This window comes from Bos javanicus, chromosome 14 (assembly GCF_032452875.1).
Source record: "Bos javanicus breed banteng chromosome 14, ARS-OSU_banteng_1.0, whole genome shotgun sequence".
Classification (NCBI taxonomy): Eukaryota; Metazoa; Chordata; class Mammalia; order Artiodactyla; family Bovidae; genus Bos; species Bos javanicus.
In genome coordinates this window covers 32,349,480-32,364,515 of record NC_083881.1, presented here as the reverse complement: position 1 = coordinate 32,364,515, position 15,036 = coordinate 32,349,480, and the positions used below count along the sequence as shown (strand labels likewise).

The 15,036-nt window shown below is 37.3% G+C and overlaps 1 protein-coding gene across 2 annotated transcripts in view; it reads right to left on the bottom strand.

Moving 5' to 3' along the window:
* PREX2 (phosphatidylinositol-3,4,5-trisphosphate dependent Rac exchange factor 2) overlaps window positions 1-15,036 on the bottom strand; it is a 301,596-nt gene that overhangs the window by 68,206 nt on the left and 218,354 nt on the right. For both annotated transcript variants that reach the window (XM_061438929.1, XM_061438928.1), the window contains exons 34-35: window positions 12,146-12,289; window positions 2,231-2,345 (exon numbers count right to left, since the gene is read on the bottom strand). In XM_061438929.1, the coding sequence (XP_061294913.1) occupies window positions 2,231-2,345; window positions 12,146-12,289 (259 nt within the window). The remainder of the gene's footprint in view (window positions 1-2,230; window positions 2,346-12,145; window positions 12,290-15,036) is intronic.

The following is a 15,036-nucleotide window of genomic DNA, read 5'->3' as shown; positions in this document are numbered from 1 at the left end:
GGCCAAGTCATGAAAGATGTTGGCTGCCTGGGAAGGGAGTTTGTGACTCTTTTTGGTGGGGGGAGAGCAATAAGAAATCAACAAATGCTTTGAGTAGAAGAGTGACATGGTCAGACATGTGGGTTAAAATTATTATCTGGGAGCAAAACTCTGAGCAGATTAGAACAACACTGCTCCTCGGAGATCAGAAATGAGTGAGGATGCTAAAGCAATGGTCTAGTGGGATGCTGGTCTGGTAGTCATACTTTGACAACTTCCCGATCTATAGAATTGGTTTTCAATTCTACCAACATATTAGAATCCTCCTAAGGGACTTCTAAGGCTTCTGAGGTGGTGCTAGTAGTAAAGAATCCACCTGCCAATGCAGGAGACATAAGAGATGTGGGTTCAATCCCTGGGTCAGGAAGTTCCAGTTTGCTCAAACTGGACTCGGGGGATGTATTGTCAGGGCCCACAGCTTCCACAGAATTGCTTTAATTTTGTATTCTTATTTGAAAGATAACCTATATTTTATCAGATATGAAAGCAAAAATTATCTTTTGTGCTAATGGTACTCAAATGAGAGGTCTTCACAAGATGTGACTTAGCTTCTTAAGTCAGTATTGCTTAGTCAGTGAGGGTGAAAGTCGCTCAGTCATGTCTGACTCTTGTGACCCTGTGGACTATACAGTCCATGGAATTCTCTAGGCCAGTATTCTGCGGTGGGTAGCCTTTCCCTTCTCCAGGGGATCTTCCCAACCCAGGGATCAAACCCAGGTCTCCCACATTGCAGGTGGATTCTTTACCAGCTGAGCCACAAGGGAAGCCCAAGAATACTCGAGTGGGTAGCCTATCCCTTTGTCCAGCAGATCTTTCTGACCCAGGAATCTAGACACAGTATTTGAGCTTCCCTGATGGCTGAGATGGTAAAGAATCACCAGCAATTCAGGAGACGTGGGTTCAATCCCTGGGTTGGGAAAGATTCCCTGGAAAAGGGCATGGCAACCTCCTATTCTTATATCCAGTATTTCTGCTTGGAGAATCCCACGGACAGAGGAGCCAGGCAGGCTACAGTCCATGCAGTCGCAAAACGTCAGACACGACTAAGCACACATACACAGTATTTAAGAACTCAAGAAGAACTATTTTTTTCCCTGTGAAAGTCTATTTAGATGTCTTTGAGAAATAACGATCTAGACAAGGTAATAAAATTAGAGCAGTCTAAGAGAATCATCAGGATCTTCAACTAGATTTTAGGAGGAAAAGAAAATGAAAAAATACTGGGGGCTTTGAGGCTAAAGATGATAAAATGATGGTAGAGAGTAAAAAACATGGAAAAGGGACAGGTTTGTGTGAGGCAGGGTTATCGTGAGGATGCAGTCACAGTGAAACAAAGCCAACCCACTGGTGGTAACCACAAGAACCAACCCCTTCCTGCACCAGGAATTTTAGGAATTAATTTATCTTCATGATTTGGCCATATTACGGAAAAAAAACAAAAAAAAAAAAAAAGAAAAACAACAGTATTTTTGATTTACTAAGGCCTAAAGCAGAACAAAGTTTTTTTTCTTTTAAAAATAAAAGTCATAATCTGTCAATAATTTTAAAAGATGACCTATTACAAGAGTAATTTATAAAAGGGAAATACAAAGGCTAATAATTAATTGAAGATTAAAGCTTCTGAATTATAACACATTTCCCTTTCACTTATTGTGGTTAATTTTTCCCTGCCATTGATAATGATATCAGTAAGATGATTTTTAGAGGAAAAACAATAAAATGCAATGCTACTTGAAAGTATTTGAAAGTAGATACTTTTTCCAATATCAAGCAGTACCTGTTTTATTTTATCTTCTGTGTTAAACATATTCACCTATTGGTATAAGTTACTGGCTGTTTGTTGTTTAATGGTACATAAAAGAAACTATTTTACCTTTAATCCACTGAATCTCCTAGGAGACACTGCTATAAAAGATCAATGGTTTTATTTTCCTGATAATGGTCTGCTAAATATGTAATCTCTTGATCTTCCTAAGAAATTAAGACAATAGTATGAAAGTTTTAAAACTTTTTCTAACTTATTTGCAAGAAAAGAACCCATTAGAATATCAGAAATATTAAACCCTAAAGAAGAGGACTTTATATCAAAAGAAATATCATGATTAATCATCTAACGAATAATTGCAAAAGCTCTATTCATCTGCTCTTGTTACAATATGAAAACCTTTTTTAAAACTGAACAATGACATACCTGAGCTTCTGGTTGTACTGTTTGACCTTTTCCAAGGAGGCTGCATTTATCTGAGCTTGAAATTCCTCCACTGAAACATTGTCTCTATAATAATATCCTTCCATGCTCTCCAGTGCTGTGAAAACAAGTAAATGTACTCTTCATGTGACTGTATAACTCAGTTCTCTACATTTAGTGTCATCTTATTATTAGTAAATGCATTGAATAGCACCAAATATGACCACATATACAAGAAATAAGGTTAAACCAGTCCAAAAACAGATAAAAATCATTCTTGGGCTCAAACATTTGGCAATTATCTTTAGTAAGTAGGCAAAGGTAATTTCTAATTTAAACTGTCAGGACTTCCCTGGTGGTCCAGCGGTTAGGAAGACTCTGTGCTCCCAATGCAGGGGGCCGAGGTTTATCCCTGGTTGGGGAACTAAGATCCCACATGCCACAACTAAGCCTCAGTGCTGCAACTAGAGAAGCCCATGCAATGAAGACCCAGCCTAGCCAAGACAGATGAAAAAAGAACTTAAAAAAAATTTTGTCTTCTATTTTTAAAAAAGTTTTGTACATGTTTTTGTGAAGCTGAACTCAAACTTCATATATATTTACACATATATATTATTTATACTCAAACTTCATGGCTTCCTTCATGGCTCAGTGGCAAAGAATTTGCCTGCCAATGCAGGAGATACCGGCTCAATCCCAGGGTGGGAAAGATACCCTGGAGGAGAAAATGGCAACCTACTCCAGTATCCTTTCCTGGGAAATCCCACAGACGGAAGAGCGTGGCAGATTACAACCATGGGGTCACCAAAGAGTTGGACACGACTAAATGACTAAACAACACAACATACATATATATAAATGCTTAAATGTATATATACACATATAAACACACACCATATATACACATGCATATAGCTAGGTATGAGATGCAGAAATGTGTATTAACATAACGAGTAAAAATTTGAATTTGTCTGTCTCCATGTATATTAATATTCTCTTGCAGTTGCAACTAAATTATGAAACAAGAAGTACAGATAAAGAGAACTGTTAGAATACTACCTCTAGTTCAATGGTCAGTTAATTCAGTTCGAAATAAATAAGCTCTGTCATGACCTTGAGGGGTAGAATGGAGGTGGGGTGAGGGGAAGGCTCAAGAGGGAGGCAATGTATGTATACACACAGCCGATTCACTTCACCGTACAGCAGAGACTAACACAACATTGTAAAGCAATTATACTCTGACCAAAAAGGGACCATTTATGGAGAAACGTTTAAGGAAATAAATAAATAAGCTAAAACATATTTATATATATGTAAAACCAATAATTTCAAATGCCTTTGATTAATATAGATTTCTTTCATAACTAACATTTTTAGTTAAGTGTTTCTTCTTCCTTTAGACTTTACACAGTGGTATTTTTAACCTTTTGGAGAGGAAATGAATCACAGGAAAGTGCCTAGAAATACAAGATTCCCTTTCAAGAGGCTGCCAGCAACAGGAATGGCGATGGATCCAATTTGGAAATGCAAATTATTTCCCCTTGAACTTGTTACCACTAATGAGCCGCAATTTTCAGCAGACTAATTCAAAATGGATAAAAAAAATAATCTTTCAAAACTGCTAAATGCCATAGTCTCTAAACTAAATAATAATGTTTCCTCAAATTGACAAAAACATTACCACTTTGGGGCAAAGACAGAAAAGGCACTGCTAATTTTAGCTGTGCTGTTTTCTAAAGTAATCAGATTTTTAGGACATTGAAGAAATGACAAAATTTTTAGAGTATTGCTAAATTTAATTTTTTTTTTTTTGAATGGCATTATTGGTCTATAACTGAGCAAATCATTTGTGGAAAATTAGAGAGAAAGCTTCCTAACATTTACTTCAGTACAGAAAATTGAATTTGTGGGCTTCTTTCAAGGATTATTTATTTGTTTATTCCTAATGAATTCTGTGTTCATTAGAATATTTGCAACTGGTTCAGTAAGCTTCTGGGCCTGCATACACACAAGAAATATAAGGAGGTCTCCCTGATAAAACAATCCTCAAATACATGTGACATTCCCTTTCATTAAGAGTGTTATTTGTGAAAGGCCACTATTCCAGGAAGATTCAGCCTGTCAATAGTCATATTTCACTGTGCATTCCTCTTCTGATTATAAAGCTAATAGTGAAAACCCTTGCATTGGAGTAAAACCATAACTTCCACTGCTTAGTAGCTGTGTGACCTTGGGCATGTTAATTACTATCTAAGATCCTCAGGTTTCTTATTTGTGAAATGGAAAACATGACCACCTACTAATAAAGGTACTTGGGAAACAATTACATTAAATAACAGTACCTAAGAGAGCCCATGACTATTCTTATCACTAACTGAATGTATTTTATGCACTAGGTGACCTGTGCCCCACAAGCATGATCTACTTCTATTTCCACAACAGGTGGAGATGATGGATGAGTGAGCCTAGCCAAACAGGAAGTTTGGTTCCAACTAAGAGGAGGATCCACGCAAGGATGTTTCAGTTTGTGATTTAAGGCCAAGAAGATTGGAAGGTGACACTAGGAAGGGGTAATGGGACAGGAGGCAGGGGGTTGACAGTGCGAGGGAACAAGAAAACCTCTGGGATCTAGTTTCTATAAAGTCTTAATGACTCAGCTTTGTCCAGAATGTCCAGTCCTGCTCTAAAAGCTTGTTACAAATAGAGAAACAAATGTTCCTTATATTTCTTAAGATATTTTCAAATTCAGAACAGTTACAATTCACAATTATATAAATTTAAAAACAATAAGAAAAGAGTTTAAAATGTTGCCAGGAGTCTCAACAATATAGGGAAATGAACCCCCAAAAAATGAGTTTTATGTTTAAAAAGTAAACTTTGTATGGCAAAGTAGAGAAAGGAGAACAACATTCCCTATTTTAGGTGAACAACTTGGTTATATTTTTTAAAAAAGAAAATAGAATGACATATACCAAACTAAATTTGTATTCTCAGCAGGAAAAAAGGTTAAATATATAATAAAATCCAAACTTCAAAGTCTGACCCTTCCTTAGCATTTCCTTGTCTAATTTCTTATTTAGACAATTAAGTCTAACTGGTACAGGCATAGTTGGTTGAATAGTCTTGACATACTTGGTGGAATAAATATTTTAAAATAGTACCAACATATTTGGTTGAATAAACATTAACTTACTTAAGAGCACTTAATTGAAAGCAATATTTAAAACACTACTTGAGTTTGTTAGCTTGTTTTAGTCCTACTACTTTTGAATTTAGAAGCAAAACATTATTTTAAAAGCAGGTATAGTCAGTAAAAAAAAAGTTAGAAAATTATAGATTAAATTATCTAAGACTGAAAATGAGCCTTTCTTCCACTCACTCAAAATACATTTCACAGCTTTTCCAAGAAAAGGATTGATCAGAAAAAAATATGGAGCCTCTGAGTAACAATTTTAAGAATAGTTTCAACTAACACCCTCTTCTGATAGCACAAAAGAATTGCACTAGTTAAAAAAGACATTACATATGGACTGTTACAAATCCCCAGAAATGGTCAGAATTCTTCAGAACTGGCCACAGCATTTGTAAAGAAGGCAAGTTTTATCTGTTACTGTGACCAACACTGGGAAAGGCTGTGCTACCTTGTAAAGAGATGTGGGTGCTCACGCTCATAAAGACCCACTCTTAACTTTGAGGAAATTTCAGTTCTGGGAACTGTTCTTCCTTTCTAAAAAGCTATTACATATTCTGTTTATACATACTCTGCAAAAACCCCAATGGAAAACTAAAGGATGCACCTTTTAAAGAACCTTAAGAAGAGTTTTCCAGGGGAAAAAAAAAAAATGTAACTTAGAAACTGACAGTGTTTATAACAGACTGCTCCCTTTTATTTAAAAGAGAGAGAGCACTCAAGTTTCTGGGTGATTTTAATTATGTTCAAAGAGGTAATATCTTTTATTTTTTTGAGGTAATACCTTTTCAAGAAGTTAAGAGCAACAGTTTTGTGTGCCAGCTTTTTGCACAGGAAGTGAAGAAATCAAATATCCCCAAGAATGTGCATGTGGAGAAAGAACCAGCATCGAATATTCCATTTAGTTTAAGGAAAATTACTATCAGAGACCTAGGAAGTACGTACTTAACACTTTATAAGAAAGGGATGCTATATTGCTGGGCACAATATATACCTAACAAACAAACAAACAAACAAACAAAAACTTTCATCTGATGTCGTGTCCCAAAGAAGTAGAATACATGGATCCAAGAACCTGCCTCCAAAGGTTCTTCCCAAGCTAGGGATTGAACCCATGTCTCCTGCATCTCCTGCACTGGCAGGATACTTTACTCCTGAGCCACTTGGGAAGCCCCCCAGTTTGTCCCATTAACATGCTGCTAAATTGTCCTCCCAGGAACAGAGGCCCATCACAGTCATGAAGGACACCCTCCCTAGACAAAGGAATGGATCTGAAGATGCAAGATGTGAACCGAGGCAGATGTTCTAGAGCCACCCACTCGCATCCCCTTTCCAAAACGAAAGGCTTATTCTCCAGCTGCTATGACTGTCAGAAGGCATCCCTCAGTGGTCAGCTCTCTAGGGCATCTTCAGCCTGTTCTGATAACAACTGTCCAGCCGAAATTACATTTTCTTTGTGTAGCCCGAGTCCTAATGATCTAACAGTGCAGAAGCACAAGGGCTCAGTTCTCACTGCCCTAGCTCCCCAGAATCTAGAAGTGTCAACACCGTGAAATGGACTCAGCTACTTAAGCAAAGATGAACTGGATACCTGCATGTGTGTGTGTGCAGTCATGTCTGACTCTTTGCAACCCCATGGACTGTAGCCCACCAGGTTTCTCTGTCCATGGAAATTTCCAGGCAAGAATACTGGAGTGGGTTGCCATTTTCTCCTCCAGGGGATCTTCCAGATCCAGGGATCGAACTCTCAGCTCTTGCATCTTTGCATTGGCAGGGGGACTTGTTTTTAATTGGAGGATAATTACTTTACAAAAGTAATTGTACATTACAAAATTGTGATGATTTTTGCCATACATCAACATGAATTGGCCATAAGTAAACATGTCCTCTCCACCCTCCCACCTTCCTCCTCACCCCATCTCTCCAGGATGTCACAGAGCCATGGCTTTGGGTGCTCTACATCAGACATCAAACTCCCACTGGCTATCTATTTTACATATGGTGAAAGATGGGCAATGTCGCTCACCATTGGAGAAGTGCCAATTAAAACCACAAGGAGGCAGGCAGTTTCCTTACCACTGCACCACCAGAAAGTCTGTGTAATTGCACAGTGATTTATAATCCACATCGCACCGTGCTTTCTCAGTCCTGAGGGACATTAGAATCACCTGGAGAGCTTCTGAAATATACTGACATTTGAGCACCACCTCCCAGAGATTCTGACTTCATTGGTTCGGTGTGGGACCAAGCACGGGTGTTTTCTAAAATATTCCCAAGATGATTGAAGGGCAGCCAGCATTGAGAAGCACTGCAAGACTGCACGATAGCAAGCCAGGCACCCTGGGTGTCTATCTCCCTTGAACTCCCATTTTCACTCAGTTTATAGTCACTTGCTGTATCCAAGGGCTCATGAATCCCGACAGGATTCATTGTCTGGCTTGTAGGAAGTTATTCTAGAAGACTGCTTCACTGTGATCTCCATCTTCTGGTGTTTTGGTTATGCTTTGTGTTGATTTTTCTGTCTGGCTGTTTCTGTGTTCCTAACCTTGGAAATCTGTCTTTTTGTCATTTTGGCTGCCTAGATTCTTGTTCTTCAGCAGCTCTGGTTTTCAGCAACGGATGTTCCCTAGAGGGTACCTTACTGGCCTCCAACTCTGGAATTCCTGATTTACTAGTTGGTCTGATCTCTGCAGGGCACCTCATACATCAGAGTACCCTCCTCTGCCCAAGGATCCATGCAGACAAGAAAAACAACAAGTCAGGACATTTGCTGCTTCTTACAAGTATGTTGGCCTTGGTACCATATACTTGTGAGCTTCCCATGTGGCTCAGTGGTAAGGAATCCAGCTGCCAATGCAGGAGACGCAGGTTCTATCCCTGGGTTGGGAAGAAGGAAATGGCAACCCGCTCCAGTATTCTTGCCTGGGAAATCCCATGGACAGAGGAGCCTGGTGGGCTACAATCCATGGGGTCACAGAAGAGCCAGACACAACTTAGCGACTAAACAACAACAAGCCATTTACTTAGCACCGTCTACTATGGACCATATAGTTAGGAAGGCTTCCCAGGTGGCACTAGTGGTAAGGAAACTGCCTGCTGATACAGGAGACATAAGAGACGTGGGTTCGATCCCTGGGTAGGGAAGTTCCCGTGGAGGTGGGCACAGCAACCCACTCCTGTATTCTTGCCTGGAGCATCCCACGGACAGAGGAGCCTGGTGAGCTGCAGCCCATCGGGTTGCAAAGAGTTGGACACAACTGAAGCGGACTTAGCACGCATGCACAAACAGTTAGAAGGGCTGATTCTAATACATTTTCCAGGAAAACTTCAAATTCATCCACTTTATTCTTTTATATTTGCTAGCAAAGACTCATGTACCCACAAAATGAAAACCCTTCAAATAAACTTTCATCCCAGGAATAGACTCTATTTGGAATCCCTTCCATTTACCACCACGTTCAATTACCAGATGGTAATCTCTACTCAAGCTGGGGCTGAATTTCCTGTGCTTCTCTCTGAGCTGATGAAAACTCAGAACAACTAATGATTCCTCATGGGAGTTCTGTGAGTGCAGAGGAACCTCTGCATCTCCTTTAAATAAACAACCTTATCACTGACAGATTGTTAATGAGACAGATTCCCTTCCAGTCTTCTTTACCTATCTGTGACCTCCATGGCAGAAGAATTTCCACTATCGACTCTTCAAATCATTTTTCATATTTTACTGCTGTGTGAATACTAAAACCTAATGTTTGTGAAAGCTTTTCTTTACATTACATTGTAAAAGCAATATTGTACTCACTGAAATCATATATATTTAGGGATTCTTTTTAAATTAGCTTTAGCCACAATTATAAAATAGAGACTCCTTGCAAAATAATTCTTTCCCTGTGCATATTGGCTGCTGGGTATGATATTCAGCTATTTATGGTTGTGTGTCACAAATGTAATCACTTTTTTAGAAGAGATGATTAATGCCATCTGTCATCTCAAGAATGACTTCAAAGACAAAATTTTTAAAACGAGAGAAAGAAAGGAAATGAAAGGAAGGTCCTTTAACAAGTGCATGGTCTGCTTAAATGCTATAAAAGTGAACATTCCAGACCAGTAGCCTTTTCTTTCTTCTAAATCTTATGATCTCTGTAATGCCTTTTCACATATTTTAGGCTAACCTATTCTCCTATCCTAGTTCCAAAGGTGTATTTTTGCTCAATTTCTTTTTTTATTTCTTTCCATTGTAGATTCTGTTCACCTATATGGACTCTACCACATAAATGAAAACACCTTCTAGTAACTCCTAAGATCTCTTTGCTGAAATTTTTCTCAGCTTAAATGCATTCTTGCCAAGTGTCTGTTTGAGGTAGCCATTGTTTTTTGTGAACTGAGAACTTCCAGATGTACAAGCTGGATTTAGAAAAGGCAGAGGAACTACAGATCAAATTGCCAGCATTCACTAGATCATAGAGAAAGCAAGGGAATTCCAGAAAAACATCTACTTCTGCTTCAATAACTATGCTGAAGCCTTTGACTCTGTGGATCACAACAAACTGTGAAAAATTCTTAAAGAGATGGGAATACCAGACCACCTTCCCTGCCTCCTAAAAACCTGAATGAAGGTCAAGAAGCAACAGTTAGAACAGGACATGAAACAACAGACTGGTTGGTTCCCAAACTGGGAAAGGAGTATGTCAAAGCTGTATGTTGTCACCCTGCTTACTTAACTTCTGCAGAGTGCATCATGAGAAAGGCTGGGCTGGATGACTCACAAGCTGGAATCAAGATTGCCAGGAGAAATGTCAACAAGCTCAGATATGCAAGTGATACCACTTTAATGACAAAAAGTGAAGAGGAACTAAAGAGCCTCTTGATGAGAGTGAGAGTGAAAAAGCTGGCTTAAACCTCAACATTCAAAAAACTAAGATCATGGCATCTAGTCCCATCACTTCATGGAAATTAGAAGGCGGAAATGTGAAAACAGTGACAGATTTTATATTCTGGGACTCCAAAATCACTGTGAATGGTGACTGCAGCCACGAAATTCGAACACACTTGCTCCTTGGAAGAAGAGCTATGAAAAGTCTAGACAGTGTATTAAAAAGCAGAGACATCACTTTGCTGACAAAGGTATGAATACTCCAAGCTATGATTTTTCCAGTAGTCATGTATGAATGTGAGAGTTGGACCATAAAGAAGGCTGAGCACCAAAGAACTGATGTTTTCAAATTGTGGTGCTGAGAGTCCCTTGGACTGCAAGATCAAATCTGTCAGTCTTAAAGGAAATCAACCCTGAATATCCATTAGAAGCACTGACGCTGAAGCTGAAACTCTAATACTTTGGCCACCTGATGCGAAGAGCTGACTCACTGGAATAGACCTTGATGCTGGGAAAGATTGAGGGCAGGAGAAAAGGTTGACAGAGGATGGTTGGATGGCATTATCAACTGAGTGGACATGAGTCTGAGCAAACTCTGGGAGATAGTGAAGGACAGGGAGGTCTGGAGTGCTGAAGTCCATGGGGTCACAGAGTTCGGACATGACTTAGGGACTGAACAACAACAATAACATTGTTTTTAAACTATAGCAATTGAAGGAAGGGTAATCTATCTTGGAATGCAGGAGACCCAGGTTCGATCCCTGGGTCAGGAAGATCCCCTGGAGAAGGAAATGGCAACCCACTCCAGTACTCTTGTCTGGAGAATCCCATGGAGGGAGGAGCCTGGTAGGCTACAGTCCATGAGGTCACAAAGAGTCGGACACGACTAAGCGATTTCACTTCATTTCAATCTATCTTTTAGAATTATAACATGCAGGAGGTACAAAGCAGAATTTTCACTAGGTAGTGAATTTAGATTTCACATGACTGTCAGTTCTTCAGTTAGCAAAATTGATTTTATTCCTCTATTCTATTTTATTTAAAATAAAATTAAAAAAAATTCCAAAGCAAAACCAAAGCAGTCTTGAAAACTCAAAAGAAGAAAAAATGTAGTATTCTGTGGTACCACTTAGAGAAATCTTGTGACCACAGCATGAATCTTTTTTAAAAAAATCATAGACAAAAAGAAACTATACAGTATTCTGGATTTCTGATCTTTCTGGCTTTTGTGACTCCAAAGATTAAAAAGATTCAGGACCTTCCCTGGGAAATCAGTTCACCGCAAGAATCTTCTTATTCATGTCAATCTTAATTTTTTCTACTGCGGTTAACACTCATTGTTCACTTGCCAAAACAATTTTTTTTAATTTATAAAAGGGATACATTTTTACTGACAAAATTAACATAATGCAAAAAAACTCAAAGAATAAAAAATCAACAATTTAATCACCCAATGGTATTGAAAACATTATATATATATAAGTATATACATACATGTATGACATAATTGAGTATATACATTTTTTTGTAATCTGTATACTATCGAACTTTTTCTATCTCATAAAATATTTTAACCTTATGTTAATGGATTTACAATAATTTATTTAAGGCAAATTAATTTATCTTTATTTAAGCCACTCGTGTCTTCTCTATTATAAATAATGTTGCAATTCTACTTGATAAATATTTATACCAGACACGATTTTTCCTTAACAGACGGTCGCACAAGGAAATATACTAAGTATTCAGAATAAACTTTTGAATTCGTGAAAAAGAATGATGGTTATTATTACATTTCTTTTAAACAACTGATAAAATAATCTAAGTACATGAAGTTTAAAAAAAAAGCAATTACCTTGTGAAAAAAGAACAGGATGAATTTTAAACCCTCCTCCATTTTTCAACCGTTGAGGCAGTTGTTCAAAATGGTAACTATCAATGTAGAAGTAAATTTTCAGAGCTTGCCGGCTTCCTTCTGCTTGATAAGTAAGAGGAACATCTAAAATGACATTTAATGTTATATTACTTCCTATTATCAGGGTATGTTATATAGCATGTTTGTTAAAAACTAGTATTCATCAATTACTTTACATTAAAAGTACCCATTTATATTAAGTTCAGGTTTGGAATACTTAACAGCACTATTTGGTGAAAGAGTATTAAATCAGGTTCTCATTAGCTAATGCAACAGATTTATTATTGTACTGTATATAAAATTCTGAAACAGAAAACTTCGCTACACTTTGACACACCAGATGTCTCAGTTAACTAAATGAGAAGTTTAGATACACGTGGTTTGGAATCAAAATCTCCCAAGGCAGCTGCCTCATTCATATTTTAGTCACGATGACTCCTTGGGGTACACTTGTGAAGTAGTGTGCAAGAAACTGAGTGCATAGCAACCATTATCAAAATTAGCACGGGTTTTGCAAACTCCACTCTCTGAGCACCAGATCAAAAATGCATTACCTCTGTCCCTGCCTGACAGTCATTAGACATTATCTGTTTAAACTCTTTTAGCTGCTTTCAAAGATCCTAAATTTAATTACTCACAACAAAACTCCAACCAACTTGAAAAGCTGGAATGCTGCAGTACTATTTCACAGTGTTATCATAAATCCTTCTTACTACGATACTTGTCCGTGACAAATAACTTCCACTTCATTAAAAAAGAATGCAAACTCTTCCTAAAAGGCTACAATAGTCACATTAACCAGTTTAAAATTAAGGCCAAAATAGAGTAAGTATTTAATATATGTTCTTGACTCAATATTATTTTTACCTTGCTTCTTGAAATAAAACTGTATAAAAGTAGAGCTCAAGATTAAATACCATAAGTGATCACAGATTCCAGGTTTCTTACTAAACGTATCTAATTCTGCATATCAATAGAGGACTTATTGTATTAACATCTACAATTTCTTTTTATACCATATAATTATGGTTATTTTTTGTTTTTTTTTTTAAGGGAGACATGAAGAAATTGAGGTTAAGAAAGAGAATAAACAAATTTCACAGTTGAAGATTAAGAAGTTAAGTGCATTTTAATGAGTAGGAAAATTCTTTTTTTTTCTGGTACTAAAATTAAAGAAAAAAGATGCATGAATATTAAATAAAGATTAAAATATACAAAATAGTTGTATCTTCTAGTTCCCCTTTCCATACAATGTCTTTCATATATATTATAATTTTGTTAAATTCTATCCCTTAGTTCCAACATAGTCAATCTCTGTATTTCCAAATGGATAATGTTATTGGAAGGAAAATGAGAATGCAGCAGTATCATATTACTGGGTTAGCAAAGCACAAATAAAGATGCAACACCAGGAATTAGGAAACTGAAAAATGATTGAAAATGATCAAGTATACTAAATCTAAAATGTGGTTAAAACTAAGAGTGCTATGTGAAAGACTTTTCCTCAAGGTATTTGCTACATATGTAAAAGTACAGGCGATGCTAGTGGTAAAGGATCTGCCTGCCAATGCAGGAGACTTGAGACCTCGGTTCTATCCCTGGGTTGGGAAGATCCCCTGGAGGAGGACATGGCCACCCACTCCAGCATTCTTGCCTGGAGAATTTCATGAACAGAGGAGCCTGGCAGACTACAGTCCATGGGATCGCTAAGAGTTGGATATAACAGCAATTAACACCTTCATTTTCACTAGTTACATCATATAACATGGGAAATATTTTGTACTTTCTCTATACCAAAGTGGGTCAGAGTGCCCATTTATTCCTTTGTATCTCTCACTAGTAGCTAAGGTCCATGCCAACAGGGATTTTATTTTACTTAATCAATATTATATCCCTAGAACTTGGTTCAGTACCAAGCATGTTATATACACCTTATAATTATTTGTTCAAAGAAAATGAAATATCTTTAGTCCAGATATTTCAGTTCTACTTGCTTGGCTTGCATTTTTCTTCAGAATCTTATTGTTCTTTAATGCAAAAATAAGACTGTGAATAATGCTAAATGGAGCTTTTTTAAAAGGACACAGATTAATAAAGCAGAGACAGTGGCCTCAAATATTTACTGAATACTATCGTAAGCCTTACATAGTGCTGGAGACTTTCAAATACATAATTTTCTTTAAGCCTCACAATCCCATGAGTCAGGGAAAGCTAATATTCTCATGCTTGCAGATGAGAATGGAGCCTGGATATGAACTCTGATTTCTTGATGTCAAGGCCCAGTGTTCTCTATATGCTTCATGTTTCCAACCCTCTGGACTCAGTCCTTCCCTTATAGACACTCAGCCAACTAGTCTTCATCACAGTGATGCAAATTAGTCAATCTGACCCCTCTGCTTCTAGGCTTACAGAAAGATTAAATCACATGCAGTTAATAAAAAAGTTCTAGTTTTCTTACACTATTTCAATATGATGTGATGACACTTGGGTATAAATAATTCTCTTCTTTCTTAAAACAACTCAAAATAATAACTATACTATCATAACAGTTTAAATTTGCTTAGAATACCTAGTATCATAGCCTTGGAACTGACTTGTCACTGGGGAACTAACTTCAAAAGTTGAGATTATGCTTCAAGGGAAATATATAAAAATGTACTGCCACACAATATAGCACAATTTTTGTGTTTATTGTGTCTACATTTATAATGTTATTTATATAATGTCAAAATATTATGTACATGGTCTCAATTACTTTTAATATTTAGTATGTATTTCAATATGCCAAAGTTAAATCTCTCATAACGGCTGTACAGTAAATATTCTATCAA